We start from the raw sequence: 18,100 nt of genomic DNA on the forward strand, positions 1-18,100 counted from the left end.
CGTATATGCCCTTCGCATATAGTGTTTTACAAGGCCAGCTCAGCTGCAGGCCCTCGCAAAAATTTTTTTAGATGGTCAGCTCACCAGCAGCTCTCACCTACAATCTTTTATAGAGTCAGCTCACCAGCAGACCCTCGCATATAATTTTTTTAGTGGGTCAGCTCACCAGCAGGCCCTTACCTAAAATCTTTTACAGGATCAGCTCACCAGAAGGCGCTCACATATAATCTTTTACAGGGTCAGCTCACCTAAAGGCCCTCACATATAATGTTTTAGAGGTCCTCACCTACAACCTTTTAGAGGGTTAGCTCACCAGCTGGCCCTCACCTACATTTTTTTATGGGGTCAACTCACTAGCAGGCCCGCACGTAAAATCTTTTAAAGTGTCAACTCACCTACAGGCCCACACCTAAAATCTTTTACAGGGTCAGCTCACCAGCAGGCCCTCGCATATAATGTTTTACAGGGTCAGCTAACCAGCAGACCCTTGCATATAATTTTATACAGGGTTATCTCACCAGCAGGCCTTAACCTACAATCTTTTACAGGGTTAGCTCACCTGCAGGCTCTCGCATATAATGTTTTAGAGGGTCAGCTCACCTGCAGACTCTCACCTACAATCTTTCAGAGGGTCAGCTCACCAGCAAGCCCTCACCTACAATCTTTTACAGGGTCAGCTCACCTGCAGGCCCTCACCTACAATCTTTTACAGGGTCAGCTCACCTGCAGGCCTGCACCTACAATCTTTAATAGGGTCAGCTCACCTACAGGCCCACGCATATAATTTTTTACAGGGTCAGCTCAGCAGCAGGCCCTGGCATATAATTTTTTAGAGGGTCAGATCAGCAGCAAGCCCTTAATCATAATTTTTTCGATGGTCAGCTCAGCAGCAGACCCTCACCCATAATGTTTAAAAGGGTTAACTCAGCAGTAGGCCCTCGCCCCTAATGTTTTAGATGGTCAGATCAGCAGGCCCTTGCTCCAAATGTTTTAGAGGGTCACCAGCAGGCCATCAATCAAAATTTTTCAAAGGTGTGTATGATGCCCTCATTCATGTGTAACAAAGGGTGTATTGGAGTGCCGGTTCCTTGTAATTTTTGTCAGCCCTTTCACTTAGTGCATAGGCTTTCTGAGTATAGCAGTCCCACTACATGAACAATTGTACCACAATCTGAATGAGGCCCTCCTTTATGTGATATAGAGGTATTATCTGAGTGCCTCTTGCTTGTAATGGCAGAACTTGCAATTTAAATACAAGTAAGTATATAGGAAAAAATATTTTCTAAAATTTTTTCCTCTAAAATCTATTTTTTCTTTGGTTTTCTGCGTATTATTGTCAGTCTGCAAAAGTGGCGTACTACTCGGAGAACATTGTCCCGAGCAGCGACTTGGGAGTCCAAGATGCATCCAGACATTTTAACTATGCTGTTCCAGAACCATTTCGGTGGTGTTTCCATCAATTTCTGACCTTTTCCTATGAACCAGGCACCTTTCCCTCTTCAGAGCAAGAGGTGCCTGGTTTAATGCTTGGGTTCTCCCATTGACTTCCATTATATTTGGGTGGCAGAGCACCGGAGCATCCCGATGTGTTTGGCCAGAGCACCCGAGCATCTGTGCACTTTGGTGCTCGATCAACACTAATATATTATATATATATATATATATATATATATATAGATAGATAGATATAGATATATGTATATATATCTATATATATATATATATATATATTTAGATATATATATATAGATATATAGCATATTTAGATATATTTAAAATTCAAAACAAGTCTGTGACATTCATATTGAACTGGGTTGCAATGTAAAGAGCTCTGGGTTTAACAAAACTTACATAAGCGTCTCCACACAAATATTTTCAAAAAATGGTGCACTTCAATGGTAAATGCAATTGACAATATATGGCTAAACCCTCACACTGATATTAAAATGAAACTTTCGACAATATATTCTTATATCCAGAACATGCCGGACCCCGCGCACCCCGTCAAGGTATCTCAAAGTGGCACAGGACCTAACGCTAACCTACCTGTGCAATTACAGGTGAATAAGGTCTGACACACAGCGAGCAGCTCCCAGTTACCTCCAGCGTGAAATCACAAATGCAATGGGAGGAGGCTGTGAGTCCCACCTACGGTATTCTGTTATTCTGTTTGTACATGCACGCCTGGAGGTGTGGCAACTCCAGGTTTACATGTGCTTCGATTTTGATCTATGGGTAACATTCAGGTGGACCTGTGTGGCCTGCGTCACATGAGTCAGTGATAGGTGGGACTCACAGCCTCCAATGTCAGACATCAGCTAAAGTAGTGTAAATCATAACTTTACTAAATTCTAGAGCAGGGGAGGCATATTCTCTCGACCTCAAAAATTTTCTTTTTGGTAAAATTGGCACATGTTTGCATAAATACGGTCCAAAATTGTGTAGAACTTTTTTTTAGAATAGCAAAAATATTATAGCCACAAACGGGTGTTTTGGCGATCTCACTTCATATTTCTGGCTATGATTTAGTAATGAGATATCCAAGAAGCTTAGTGAGTTTCCACATAGAGTATGAGTAGAGTAAACTTAAAAGTTATATACCTATAAGTTTAACTTCTATTGAGGGTAATTTGTTTGAAAGCGATACTATCCTGGATTATATTAATTAACAAAAATGTATAACTCCATGTTAGGCCTCATGCACACGACCGTATTTTTTTGCTGTCCGCAAAACGGGGTTCCGTTTTTCCGTGATCCGTGACCGTTTTTTCGTCTGTGGGTCTTCCTTGATTTTTGGAGGATCCACGGACATGAAAAAAAAGTCGTTTTGGTGTCCGCCTGGCCGTGCGGAGCCAAACGGATCCGTCCTGAATTATAATGGAAGTCAATGGGGACGGATCCGTTTGACACAATATGGTGCAATTTCAAACGGATCCGTCCCCCATTGACTTTCAATGTAAAGTCAGGAGTTAATATACCATCGGATCGGAGTTTTCTCCAATCCGATGGTATATTTTAACTTGAAGCGTCCCCATCACCATGGGAACGCCTCTATGTTAGAATATACCGTCGGATTTGAGTTACATCGTGAAACTCAAATCCAACAGTATATTCTAACACAGAGGCGTTCCCATGGTGATGGGGACGCTTCAGGTTAGAATATACTAAAAGAACTGTGTACATGACTGCCCCCTGCTGCCTGGCAGGTGCTGCCAGGCAGCAGGGGGCAGCCCCCCTCCCTGTAGTTAACACATTGGTGGCCAGTGTGGCCGGCCCCCCCCTCCCCTGTAGTTAACTCATTGGTGGCCAGTGGGCCCCCCCTCCCCTGTAGTTAACTCATTGGTGGCCAGTGGGCCCCCCCCTCCCCTGTAGTTAACTCATTGGTGGCCAGTGGGCCCCCCCCTCCCCTGTAGTTAACTAATTGGTGGCCAGTGCGGCCGGCCCCCCTCCCTACCCTGTAGTTAACTCGTTGGTGGCCAGTGGACCTTCTCCCCTCCCTCCCCCTCCTAATTAAAATCTCCCCTGGTGGCAGCGGAGTGTACCGATCGGAGTCCCAGTTTAATCGCTGGGGCTCCGATCGGTAACCATGGCAACCAGGACGCTACTGCAGTCCCGGTTGTCATGTTTACTTAGCAATTTGTAGCACCATTATACTTACCTGCGAGCTGCGATGGTCTGCGTCCGGTCAGGAGCTCCTCCTACTGGTAAGTAACAGGTCCGGCCGGGAGCTCCTCCTACTGGTAAGTGACATGACCTGTCACTTACCAGTAGGAGGAGCTCCCGGCCGGACCTGTCACTTACCAGTAGGAGGAGCTCCCGACCGGACGCAGACCATCGCAGCTCGCAGGTAAGTATAATGGTTCTACAATTTGCTAAGTAACCATGGCAACCGGGACTGCAGTAGCGTCCTGGTTGCCATGGTTACCGATCGGAGCCCCAGCGATTAAACTGGGACTCCGATCGGTACACTCCGCTGCCACCAATGATAGGGGGGAGATTTTAATTAGGAGGGGGAGGGAGGGGAGAAGGCCCACTGGCCACCAACGAGTTAACTACAGGGGAGGGAGGGGGGGGCCCACTGGCCACCAACGAGTTAACTACAGGGGAGGGAGGGGGGCCGGCCGCACTGGCCACCAATGAGTTAACTACAGGGGGGGGGGGGGGCCCACTGGCCACCAATGAGTTAACTACAGGGGAGGGGGGGCCGGCCGCACTGGCCACCAATGAGTTAACTACAGGGGAGGGAGGGGGGGGCCGGCCACACTGGCCACCAATGTGTTAACTACAGGGGGGGCTGCCCCCTGCTGCCTGGCAGCACCTTCCAGGCAGCAGGGGGCAGTCATGTACACAGTTCTGTTGGTATATTCTAACCTGAAGCGTCCCCATCACCATGGGAAAGCCTCTGTGTTAGAATATACTGTCGGTTCTGAGTTTTCACGAAGTGAAAACTCAGCTTTGAAAAAGCTTTTATGCAGACGGATCTTCGGATCCGTCTGTATAAAAAGTAACCTACGGCCACGGATCACGGACACGGATGCCAATCTTGTGTGCATCCGTGTTCTTTCACGGACCCATTGACTTGAATGGGTCCGTGAACCGTTGGCCGTGAAAAAAATAGGACAGGTCCTATTTTTTTCACGGCCAGGAAACACGGATCACGGATGCGGCTGCAAAACGGTGCATTTTCCGATTTTTCCACTGACCCATTGAAAGTCAATGGGTCCGCGAAAAAAAACGGAAAACGGCACAACGGAAAACGGCACAACGGCCACGGGTGCACACAACGGTCGTGTGCATGAGGCCTTAATTTGTGGTTTTGAGGGATCTTTGATGTCAAACTAATCTGTTCAATTTCTTGAGGAGGAACGTTCTAGACTAGACTTGAGTAGTCATTCTATGCCATGTCTCTTGATTTTTACAAAGCATAAATGGTTAGTACAAAAAAGGAGACTGCAATGTGTGCAAGTGGGTAAGTAACTGGATCAATGATATTAAAAAAAGAGGGTGTTTTTTTCAGTACTTACTCAGACTGGGTCATCCTTACTAGTTGGGTACCAGAGGAGTCATTACTGGGCCTTATCTTCTTTAATATATTTAGTCTGATCATGAGTCTGATCCGTAGCTCTAATGTGTAAGCAAGAGTCTCTACCCTATTGCTGACTTCCTATGAACTATAGCATGACATCATCACCAATCAAATCCCTCCTAGCAGCTCTCAGACCCCTCTCCATCCCACCCTCCATGTTCTTATGGTTATCCCTGTGTTATGTTGAGGATTTAATATCTCTGCTATGTAAATGACCAGGAATGCAGATATATAGTAGGTGAGTGTAGACAATGATTAGCTGCAGTTATATAAACCTCTTGACTTACACTGCCTGTCTGTACTATCTGTGTGTGCTGACTCTCCAGCGTAGTTCTATAAGATGTAGTTTCACACTGGCCTCTCTGCCTCCTGTATGTAAAAGCTGGCAGTATTGAGGGAGATAGAAGCTCAGAGTGGGCAGATAGGCTCAAGCTATATCACATAGGAAAGCATAGAAATCCTGTAGTGTGAGGAGATAACAGCTGTGCCACTAATCTGTTATGGCTGCCATTACACGGAGCAGTGCAGTTTGGTGAGACTGTGCCCCTCTTGTCTCTGCAAAGTCATTCATAATGAGAAATGTAAGATTCCATTGGAAAACAACATCTGGGCGGAAGAAGGAATCAAGATGGAAGACAGCCCACAAATTACACATCAAATAAAACAGGTATACACAAGGCATACAGAAGAGCCTTATCCTTTAGTAATGGCCTATTCTGCACTATATAGGCAAAGAAAAAGAAAATTCTTGAGTGGTTATTTAATCTCTTTTCCTAAACCAAGCCAGAAATGTCCCAGTTTATTTTTACAAGTTTTGATCAATCTAATTATTTTTATATAGTCATTAATAAAATATAGCATGCATCTGGAATACTATACTATACTTTGTACTTTTGAACCTAAATGTATGCTTTTCTACTACATTACGCCTCTTTAAAAGCTTAAAGGGGTTGTCCCACAAAAAATATTCTACAGTTTTCAAACCAGCACCAGAATCTGAATACTTTTGTAATTGCATTTAATTAAAAATTTAGCATACCCAGTGAGTTATTTAATAAAATGTATCTGTATAGTGCCACCTGCAGTTAGTTTTTTTTCCATATTTCTTTGACCAACTCACTGAGAAGGCCGCACATGCTCAGTTTCATCTTTCAACTGCCTCCTGAGCTGTGATAGGTAGAGCATGGACACTCCTCCTGAGCTGCAGCAGAAAAGACACTCCCCTTGAGCTGCCAGCTTGATATAAATCTAACAGATCAATGAATGGGGAGATCTCTGGATCCATATAAGGTACAGGACTGGTTCTAGCTTTGTTAGAAAGAGATTATCATGTACTATATGATGTCTGATGGTCATTTTTTACATTAATCATGGGATAACCCCTTTACAACTTGTTAATAAAGCTGAAAAAAAAATTAGGGCTAATCAGTTACCCAATAAACATTACTTTTCTTTTTCCAATCTATCTTCTGTTATATAGTAAATTTCTATATATTTTTTAATTTAGCCAGAAAATTTACGTACCTGAAAACGTAATGTTAAATCCTTCATATGAAATAGAAAAATCTGATATAAAACGAAGCTGAGCTGTAAAATTCCCAAAAAGTCCAGCTTTTATAGTGGATGGTAAAACTGAACCTGTCAGTCTTGCCACAGGATGAGTAAAACTGCCATCCTCAGTTATTAATAGATAGTCATGGGAGCTTTCAAGGTGAAAGGTATGAAATACCAGCTGTACACCTGTAAAGACAAGATAAAAGTTATCAATATGTTAATAAGGTAGGGCAATTCATAAAACATCAATTATTTTAAAATTATATTTATTTTTGTATTTCCCATGGTTTCATGAAATGCCCCTATAAGGACAGTAATTGGCTGCAGCAGTCACCGGTTATACACCTGTACATTACTGTATACATAACAGATTGTAGCATATGACTAAAAGATGAGACCACACAGCGTTCACTTGTAGCCTATAACCCCACTTAAATACAGATCAGGCATGGAAAGATGCTACTGAACACTGGGCAGTACAGCTGCTAAGACAACTATTTAATGGGGTTGTCTGGGTTCAGAGCTGAACCCGGACATCTCCCCTTCTTCACCCAGACAGCCCCTCTGTGATGAGCCTCAAAGCATGAAATTCCACAGGGCTAGGGCTTTTTTATTAGATCAGGTGACTTACCGGGTCTCTGCTAGGTGGAGGCCTCCGCCTAGCAGGTACCGGTGATATCACCGGCATTAATGGGTGAGCTTTAGCGCTGCCCTAGCCTGTAAAATGGCTAGGGCAGCGCTAAGACCCTACCATTAGTGCCAGTGACGTCACTGGGAACACTGCTAGGTGGAAGCCTCCAACTAGCAGTGTAAATTTGTAAACAAGAAAACACTTCCCCTGTGTGATACAGCACTTGGCAAGGGAGAGCATTTGAGCATGAAATGCTTCAATACTCATCTCAGGAGGGGCTGCCTGGGTGAAGAAGGGGATATATCTGGGTTTAGCTATGAACCCGGACAACCCCTTTAATGCCTGGAAAGAAGAGGGCATAGTTACTATTCAAATTAATTCAATCCATGTGCACCATTGATTCTGGACCTTGTGTAGCAGCCTTGACAATTGCACCATCCAGTATGTAGTATTGTCCCTCCACTTCCAATGTCATAATAATTAGTAGGACTTCAGAGGATGTCTTTTTTAACCTTTAAAATAGTCACTGACACAAATTGTGCATATATCAATAGTACAGGTAAATGGAAGAAACTTTGTAATATATGTTAACCGAGAAAAACATCTATTTCTCCTTCTAACAGCTCCTAATTCCCCCTCCTCTCTCCATAGTCTTCTATAAGCCGTATGCAAGTGCCTCCATGCATCTTCTCCTTTCTCTCCCCTCTTATCTCCAAATAGACATACTAGCAGCATTTAGTCTGATCCTATAGTAATCTAACAGTCTGACTCATCTCTAAAAACATATTTACTAGAGAATGTTCATTTAGGGGTGAGGAAGAAAAAGGGAATTTTCTCTGATTAGCTACAAGTCTTATATTCATCTATAAAATAAATTTTTGCAAAGTTTACTTAAATGTTAAAGATCATTTTAGAAACAAGACAGATTTGTCTGGGACAATTTTTGCTTTTTAATCCCCGCATTACAAGAGCTATTTATATTTTATAGCATTATAAGGGCTTGGTTTTTTTTGCAGGATGAGTTGTATTTTAATAGCGCAACTGAATGTCCCATACACTGTTCCATTTATTATATTGCAAAACTATAAAAATATATATTTGTAGGATGGAGTAGAAAAAACACAATACTGCCATTGTTTTTTGAGGTTAGTTTGTATAGCGTTCACTATGTGTTCAACATGACAAGTTAATTTTATTTTATGGGTTGGTATGACACCAAATGTATATTTTTTGTTATGTTATATTTTACTACATAAAAAAATAAAAAAAATAATATATATATATATATATATATATATATATATCTTGAGAAAAATAGGACTGCACTCCAGATAAAAGTGAAAAATAAGTGGAACTTTATTCACCCATAACTTTGGCAACTTTGCGATGTTTCGGCTCACAAGAGCCTTCTTCCAGCCTGGAAGAAGGCTGGAAGAAGGCTCTTGTGAGCCGAAACGTCGCAAAGTTGCCAAAGTTATGGGTGAATAAAGTTCCACTTATTTTTCACTTTTATCTGGAGTGCAGTCCTATTTTTCTCAAGCCGTATCATTGGGGCATTGCCTCTGCCCTTGTGGATTTTGCACCCGTTTCCTGGTGGTGCTCCCGCTGGATTTTCTTCAATATATATATATATATATATATATATATATATATACACACAGGTGAAACTCGATTTTTTTTTTGCAAAGTTCATTTATTTCAGTAATGCAACTTAAAAGGTGAAACTAACATATGAGATAAACTCATTACATGCAAAGCGAGATATTTCAAGCCTTTATTTGTTATAATTTGGATGATTATGGCTTATAGCTTATGAAACCCCAAAGTCACAATTTTGAGGTACCCTTTGCTCAGGTGGTATGGATTAATTAGCTGACTAGAGTGTGACACTTTGAGCCTAAAATATTGAAACTTTTCACAAAATTCTAATTTTAGGCTGCATTAATGCAATTCCTTTTAATTTGCATTACTGAAATAAATGGACTCTTGCACAATATTCAAATTTTTCGGGTTTCACCTGTATGTATTTCTTGGAAAAAAATTGGTTTCTGACACCATATTCTGACTCCTATAACTTTTATGTTTATCAGATGGAGCTGTATGAGGGCTTGTTTCTTTTGTGGGACAGGCTTCATATTTTATTGGAACAAATTTGGGGTAAATGACACTGGGGTAAATCATTTTTATTTAATATTTTGGGGAAAGTGAAGTGACCAAAACAGCAATTATAGCGTTAGAATTATTTTAAAATGGTAAATGGGGAAAGGCAGCAGGATACCACAGAGTGGCTAGGTGACATAGTGTGGAGATGGCAGCAGCATGAGGAGGCCACAGAGTGGCAAGGTGACATAGTTTGGAGGTAACTGCAGCATCAGGAGGCCACAGAGTGGCAAGGTGACATAGTGTGGATATGGCAGCAGCAGCAGCAGGATACCACAGAGTGGCAAAGTGACATAGTGTGGAGAGGGCAGCAGCATGAGGAGGCCGCAGAGTGGCAAGGTTACATAGTCTAGAGGTGGCGGCAGCATCACAAGGCCACAGCGTGGCAAGGTGACATAGTGTTGATATGGCAATAACAGCAGCAGGATATCACAGAGTGGCAAGATGACATAGTGTGGAGATGGCAGCAGCAGCATGAGGAGACCACAGAGTGGCAAGGTGACATAGTGTGGAGATGGCAGCAGCATGAGAAGGCCACAGAGTGGCAAGGTGACATAATGTGGAGATCCAAATAAAACACATAGGTATGGGTCCGCGCTAATTGTTTTCCCCTAGAGCAATGTTCACAAGCAGTCACTCTCCTGGAGCCGTTTCTCCTTAGGCCTCTTCCACACGGGCGAAATTTCAGCGCGGGTGCAATGCGTGAGGTGAACGCATTGCACCCGCACTGAATCCGGACCCATTCATTTCTATGGGGCTGTGCACATGAGCGGTGATTTTCACGCATCACTTGTGTGTTGCGCGAAAATCGCAGCATGCTCTATAATGTGCGTTTTTCACACAAAGCAGGCCCCATAGAAGTGAATGGGGCTGCGTGAAAATCGCAAGTGTCCGCAAGCAAGTGCGGATGCGGTGCTATTTTCATGCATGGTTGCTAGGAGACGATCGGGATGGGGACCCGATCATTATTATTTTACCTTATAACATGGTTATAAGAAAAAATAATAGCATTCTTAATACATTCTTAGCATTCTTAATTCTTAGTAAAATAGGGATGGAGGGGTTAATAAAAAAAAAAAAAATTATTTAACTCACCTCATCCACTTGTTCACGCAGCCCGGCTTCTCTTCTGTCTTCTTCTTTGATGCCCAGGAGGAAAAGGACCCAAACCCACTTTGCACTTGCGGGGGAAACGCACCCGCATCTTTTCCTGCACGTCACCCGCAACGCCCGTATGAACCCAGCCTTACTCCTGGCTTTCGGCTTCCTCGATCCCTGAACCGACCATTTCTTGCCACATCACATTTACAAAGTTTTTGTGTATGTCTGCCCGACCCGGGTTTCGCTACCAGCTTCGTCTGGGGCTTCCTGATTTGACATTCCTTGGGGCAGTATTTATTATCCGTCCCACCAATCACATGTTCTCCCAACCCCCTGAATCAACAGGATTTGCCTTTGATACATTACCTATCCATAAAACAACTCACACATACACTGCGTGCAGAATTATTAGGCAAATGAGTATTTTGACCACATCATCCTCTTTATGCATGTTGTCTTACTCCAAGCTGTATAGGCTCGAAAGCCTACTACCAATTAAGCATATTAGGTGATGTGCATCTCTGTAATGAGAAGGTGTCACGAGGGTATCAAGAGCCACGTCTGACTCCGTTATACCCGGGGTCAGGAGGTCGCAGCGGGTGGCTGCGCGCTCTATATCTAAAGATCACGTTGTTTCTTAATGATTGTTTTCTGTGTTTGCCTTGCTATCCTTTTTGTCTCAATCAGGGATCCGTAGCTTCTCCTCCTCAGCTGTTTCTTGTCTGCCACTCCCAACCTCCTTATATTCTCCCCTCACACTTCTCTAGTTGCCAGTTATAGAGCTTCCTGCCTGGACATCTATACTGACCCACTGGAGTTGTGAATCCTGGTTGTCGTTCCAGAGTGCTACCCTCCGGATCCCTGTTGGGCTTCTTGTTGTCTCCTGTTGTCGCCCACCTGGGATTATATGTTGAGTTTGTATTGTCTGTCCTTCCCTTGGTGTTTTCCTTTAGAGCTAGTGGTGCGGGCTAGTGTTCCCACCGCCCTGTTCACTATCTAGGGCTCAGCTTAGGGAAAGCCAGGGCTTTAGGCACGTGATCGGCGTACGGGTGAGGAACCCGTCTAGGGACGTCAGGGCAGCCAGGTGCCAGCCGCTAGGTGAGTCAGGGGTCACCACCTTCCCTCTCACTTGGGCAGGGCCTTCCTTGTTCCCTCCCTCTGTGTCACGTATGTGATAGTCACGCCGACCGTGATAGAAGGGGTGTGGTCTAATGACATCAACACCCTATATCAGGTGTGCATAATTATTAGGCAACTTCCTTTCCTTTGGCAAAATGGGTCAAAAGAAGGACTTGACAGGCTCAGAAAAGTCAAAAATAGTGAGATATCTTGCAGAGGGATGCAGCACTCTTAAAATTGCAAAGCTTCTGAAGCGTGATCATCGAACAATCAAGCGTTTCATTCAAAATAGTCAACAGGGTCGCAAGAAGCGTGTGGAAAAACCAAGGCGCAAAATAACTGCCCATGAACTGAGAAAAGTCAAGCGTGCAGCTGCCAAGATGCCACTTGCCACCAGTTTGGCCATATTTCAGAGCTGCAACATCACTGGAGTGCCCAAAAGCACAAGGTGTGCAATACTCAGAGACATGGCCAAGGTAAGGAAGGCTGAAAGACGACCACCACTGAACAAGACACACAAGCTGAAACGTCAAGACTAGGCCAAGAAATATCTCAAGACTGATTTTTCTAAGGTTTTATGGACTGATGAAATGAGAGTGAGTCTTGATGGGCCAGATGGATGGGCCCGTGGCTGGATTGGTAAAGGGCAGAGAGCTCCAGTCCGACTCAGACGCCAGCAAGGTGGAGGTGGAGTACTGGTTTGGGCTGGTATCATCAAAGATGAGCTTGTGGGGCCATTTCGGGTTGAGGATGGAGTCAAGCTCAACTCCCAGTCCTACTGCCAGTTTCTGGAAGACACCTTCTTCAAGCAGTGGTACAGGAAGAAGTCTGTATCCTTCAAGAAAAACATGATTTTCATGCAGGACAATGCTCCATCACACGCGTCCAAGTACTCCACAGCGTGGCTGGCAAGAAAGGGTATAAAATAAGAAAATCTAATGACATGGCCTCCTTGTTCACCTGATCTGAACCCCATTGAGAACCTGTGGTCCATCATCAAATGTGAGATTTACAAGGAGGGAAAACAGTACACCTCTCTGAACAGTGTCTGGGAGGCTGTGGTTGCTGCTGCACGCAATGTTGATGGTGAACAGATCAAAACATTGACAGAATCCATGGATGGCAGGCTTTTGAGTGTCCTTGCAAAGAAAGGTGGCTATATTGGTCACTGATTTGTTTTTGTTTTGTTTTTGAATGTCAGAAATGTATATTTGTGAATGTTGAGATGTTATATTGGTTTCACTGGTAAAAATAAATAATTGAAATGGGTATATATTTGTTTTTTGTTAAGTTGCCTAATAATTATGCACAGTAATAGTCACCTGCACACACAGATATCCCCCTAAAATAGCTAAAACTAAAAACAAACTAAAAACTACTTCCAAAAATATTCAGCTTTGATATTAATGAGTTTTTTGGGTTCATTGAGAACATGGTTGTTGTTCAATAATAAAATTAATCCTCAAAAATACAACTTGCCTAATAATTCTGCACTCCCTGTATTTCTTTCAACTTCCAACAATAAAAATTGACATTGCAATTATAAATATTTAAATACATATTCATATACCATTCATAAAAACACATATATCATGCAATTTACCATCCTCCAAGTATCTTTTCAAAACACTCTCTTTCCTCAACTACTTCTTTTCAACTTCTTGCAAGTTAAAACATCCACTATAAAGATATATAAAATAAATGTTATACTCTAGATTTTCTGTCTAGCTCACTTATCTTATCACTTAACTACACCCTTCCTATATTTAAATCTTAAACACCTAACCTTTATAATCAAGTTCAGCTCAAAAATGTACCCTCCCCATCCCCTTACTGGCCTCACTAAGAAGGAATACGCAATTCTCTGACTTTAGATCATGCAGACAGACTTTATATCCCACTCGATATTCATACCTGCAGGCTGTAAGGTATTCATATTATACACTGCTCAAAAAAATAAAGGGAACGCAAAAATAACACATCCTAGATCTGAATTAATTAAATATTCTTCTGAAATACTTTGTTCTTTACATAGTTGAATGTGCTGACAACAAAATCACACAAAAAAAAAAATGGAAATCATATTTTTTAACCCATGGAGGTCTGGATTTGGAGTCACCCTTAAAATTAAAGTGGAAAAACACACTACAGGCTGATCCAACTTTGATTTAATGTCCTTAAAACAAGTCAAAATGAGGCTCAGTAGTGTGTGTGGCCTCCACGTGCCTGTATGACCTCCCTACAATGCCTGTGCATGCTCCTGATGAGGTGGCGGACGGTCTCCTGAGTGATCTCCTCCCAGACCTGGACTAAAGCATCTGCCAACTCCTGGACAGTCTGTGGTGCAACGTGACGTTGGTGGATAGAGCGAGACGTGATGTCCCAGATGTGCTCAATTGGATTCAGGTCTGGGGAACGGGCGGGCCAGTCCATAGCATCAATGCCTTCGTCTTGCAGGAACTGTTGACACACTCCAGCCACATAAGGTCTAGCATTGTCTTGCATTAGGAGGAACCCAGGGCCAACCGCACCAGCATATGGTCTCACAAGGGGTCTGAGGATCTCATCTCGGTACCTAATGGCAGTCAGGCTACCTCTGGCGAGCACATGGAGGGCTGTGCGGCCCTCCAAAGAAATGCCACCCCACACCATTACTGACCCAATGCCAAACCGGTCATGCTGGAGGATGTTGCAGGCAGCAGAACGTTTTCCACGGCGTCTCCAGACTCTGTCACATCTATCACGTGCTCAGTGTGAACCTGCTTTCATCTGTGAAGAGCACAGGGCGCCAGTGGCGAATTTGCCAATCTTGGTGTTTTCTGGCAAATGCCAAACGTCCTGCACGGTGTTGGGCTGTAAGCACAACCCCCACCTGTGGACGTCGGGCCCTCATATCACCCTCATGGAGTCTGTTTCTGACCGTTTGAGCAGACACATGCACATTTGTGGCCTGCTGGAGGTCATTTTGCAGGGCTCTGGCAGTGCTCCTCCTGTTCCTCCTTGCACAAAGGCGGAGGTAGCGGTCCTGCTGCTGGGTTGTTGCCCTCCTACGGCCTCCTCCTCATCTCCTGATGTACTGGTCGGTCTCCTGGTAGCGCCTCCATGCTCTGGACACTACGCTGACAGACACAGCAAACCTTCTTGCCACAGCTCGCATTGATGTGCCATCCTGGATAAGCTGCACTACCTGAGCCACTTGTGTGGGTTGTAGACTCCGTCTCATGCTACCACTAGAGTGAAAGCATCGGCAGCATTCGAAAGTGACCAAAACATCAGCCAGGAAGCATAGGAACTGAGAAGTGGTCTGTGCTCACCACTTGCAGAACCACTCCTTTATTGGGGGTGTCTTGCTAATTGCCTATAATTTCCACCTGTTGTCTATCCCATTTGCACAACAGCATGTGAAATTGATTGTCACTCAGTGTTGCTTCCTAAGTGGACAGTTTGATTTCACAGAAGTTGACTTGGAGTTACACTGTGTTGTTTAAGTGTTCCCTTTATTTTTTTGAGCAGTGGTATATCCACTGAGCTTCTATTTTATTAATCTGCTTTACCAGGTCCCCTACCTGTTTGTGGCACATTAGTATATGTGAGGGGGGAATTTTTTCAAGATGGGTGGTGACCATGGCGGCCATTTTGAAGTCGGCCATTTTGAATCCATCTTTTGTTTTTTCAATAGGAAGAGGGTCATGTGACACATCAAACTTATTGGGAATTTCACAAGAAAAACAATGGTGTGCTTGGTTTTAACGTAACTTTATTCTTTCATGAGTTATTTACAAGTTTCTGACCACTTATAAAATGTGTTCAATGTGCTGCCCATTGTGTTGGATTGTCAATGCAACCCTCTTCTCACACTCTTCACACACTGATAGCAAAACTGCAGGAGAAATGCTAGCACAGGCTTCCAGTATCCGTAGTTTCAGGTGCTGCACATCTTGTATCTTCACAGCATAGACAATTGCCTTCAGATAACCCCAAAGATAAAAGTCTAAGGGGGTCAGATCAGGAGACCTTGGGGGCCATTCAACTGGCCCACGACGACCAATCCACTTTCCAGGAAACTGTTCATCTAGGAATGCTCGGACCTGACACCCATAATGTGGTGGTGCACCATCTTGCTGGAAAAACTCAGGGAACGTGCCAGCTTCAGTGCATAAAGAGGGAAACACATCATCATGTAGCAATTTTGCATACCCAGTGGCCTTGAGGTTTCCATTGATGAAGAATGACCCCACTATCTTTGTACCCCATATACCACACCATACCATCAATTTTTTTGTTCCAACAGTCTTGGAGGGATCTATCCAATGTGGGTTAGTGTCAGACCAATAGCGGTGGTTTTGTTTGTTAACTTCACCATTCACATAAAAGTTTGCCTCATCACTGAACAAAATCTTCTGCGTAAATTGAGGGTCCTGTTCCAATTTTTGTTTTGCCCATTCTGCAAATTCAGTGCGCCGATCTAGGTCATCCTCATTGAGATGCTGCAGTAGCTGGAGTTTGTAAGGGTGCCATTTGCGAGTAGCTAATATCCGCCGAAGGGATGTTCAACTAATGCCACTCTCCAGTGACATGTGGCGAGTGCTACGCTGTGGGCTCTTGCTGAATGAAGCTAGGACAGCCACTGATGTTTCTTCATTAGAGACAGATTTCATGCATCCACATTTTGGCAAATCCAACACTGAACCAGTTTCACGAAACTTAGCAAGCAGTTTGTTAACTGTAGCATGGGAGATGGGTGGTCTCGTAGGGTGTCTTGCATTGAAATCTGCTGCAATGACCCAGTTACTGCGTTCAGCAGACATCAACACAATTTCTATCCGCTCCTCACGTGTTAACCTCGGCGACATGTCAATGGCTGTAAACAAAGAGAAACTTGTAAATAACTAATGAAAGAATAAAGTTACGTTAAAACCAAGCACACCATTGTTTTTCTTGTGAAATTCCCAATAAGTTTGATGTGTCACATGACCCTCTTCCTATTGAAAAAACAAAAGTAGGATTCAAAATGGCCGACTTCACAATGGCCGCCATGGTCACCACCCATCCTGAAAAGTTTCCACCCTCACATATACTAATGTGCCACAAACAAGAAGTTAATATCACCAACCATTCCCATTTTATTAAGGTGTATCCATATAAATGGCCCACCCTGTACTTTCTTAAAATGCGCGGACACACTATGGGTGTCCAGCCCTTTCTTGATATTCCTAATATGTTCATTCATCCTTGCTTTCAGTTTTCTAAGGGTCTGCCCCACATATTGGAGTTTACAGGGGCATTCAAGATCATATATTACCCCTGCACTCTCGCAGGATAGGTTTCCTTTTATTTTAAAAACTCTTTGGTTTGCTGTTGATGCTACCATATCTCTTCTTCTGTTCTTTCTCTCTTTCCCAGATCTGTTTTTACATGCCTGACAAAAACCGCACAATGTGAATGTGCTTCTTCCTGTCTGAATTTCTCCTTTCTTTAGAAAGCTATGCACAACTTTATTTCTGATAGTTGGTGCCTTCTTGAAAATAAAGGGGGGTTTATCTGGGATCAGGGCACCTATCACCTCATCATTTTTATAAATCCTCCAGTTTTTCCTAATGATGTGTTTAATCTTCGGACACACTGTGGAATATGTCGTGGATAAAACAAATCTATATTCTACAGTGTGTCCCCAGATTAAACACATTATTTATAAGTTCATATTTGGTGTTATTTGCGCTAAAAGCGTTTCTTGTCATATTTCACTACAATACAAGAAAAATAGATGCAGTTCACATTTGGTGTTATTTGCGCTAAAAGTGTTTATTGTCATATTTCTAGAGAAAAAGAGAAAAATATTTGTAATTCACTTTTTCTGTTATTTACTTTGAAATTGTTTAGTGGCCTATTTTAGTAGAATACGAGAAATATATACGCAGTTCACTTTTGCTGTTATTTACGCTGAAATCATTTTGTTGCCAATTTCAAATTCTTTAGTTGGCTATCTCAGTAAAAAAAGAAATATATATTTGGTGCTTTTAGGGGTGTTTTAATTTGCTTTTTTTTTTGTAGTTCAGCTAAAAGTATGTCAGACAGAGAAGTGCCAGGCCCTGCACAGGGGAGTGTTAGAGGCGTAAATTATGCTGGCACAGGCATAGGTCGCAGCAGAGTAAGGGGGAGTGGCAGCAGGGGTTTCTTCCCGAGGCCTCAAGTCCACATGTCAGCTAGCAGTCGTGTCTTGACTAGTGATGTGCGGCAAGGCTCATATTCGAATTTGTGATTTTTCTCAAACAATACAGACATGGGTCAAAAACAAATATATAGCACTATATTGAATATATATATATTCTTAATTTTTTACCATCTGTAGTGAACACTGAACAGTGTTCACTTCAGATGGAAAAAAATTACAAATATTCTAAAAAACGAATATACAGTATAGCACTATATTCAATATAGTGCTATATATT

At 43.0% G+C, this 18,100-nt stretch overlaps 1 protein-coding gene across 1 annotated transcript in view; it reads right to left on the reverse strand.

Annotated features, from left to right (window-relative positions):
* Positions 1-18,100, reverse strand: part of CSMD1 (CUB and Sushi multiple domains 1) — a 2,494,699-nt gene that overhangs the window by 902,195 nt on the left and 1,574,404 nt on the right. The window contains exon 20 of the mRNA XM_040430026.1: positions 6,611-6,826. Within this exon, the coding sequence (XP_040285960.1) occupies positions 6,611-6,826 (216 nt within the window). The remainder of the gene's footprint in view (positions 1-6,610; positions 6,827-18,100) is intronic.

Source organism: Bufo bufo, chromosome 4 (genome assembly GCF_905171765.1).
Source record: "Bufo bufo chromosome 4, aBufBuf1.1, whole genome shotgun sequence".
Taxonomy (NCBI): Eukaryota; Metazoa; Chordata; class Amphibia; order Anura; family Bufonidae; genus Bufo; species Bufo bufo.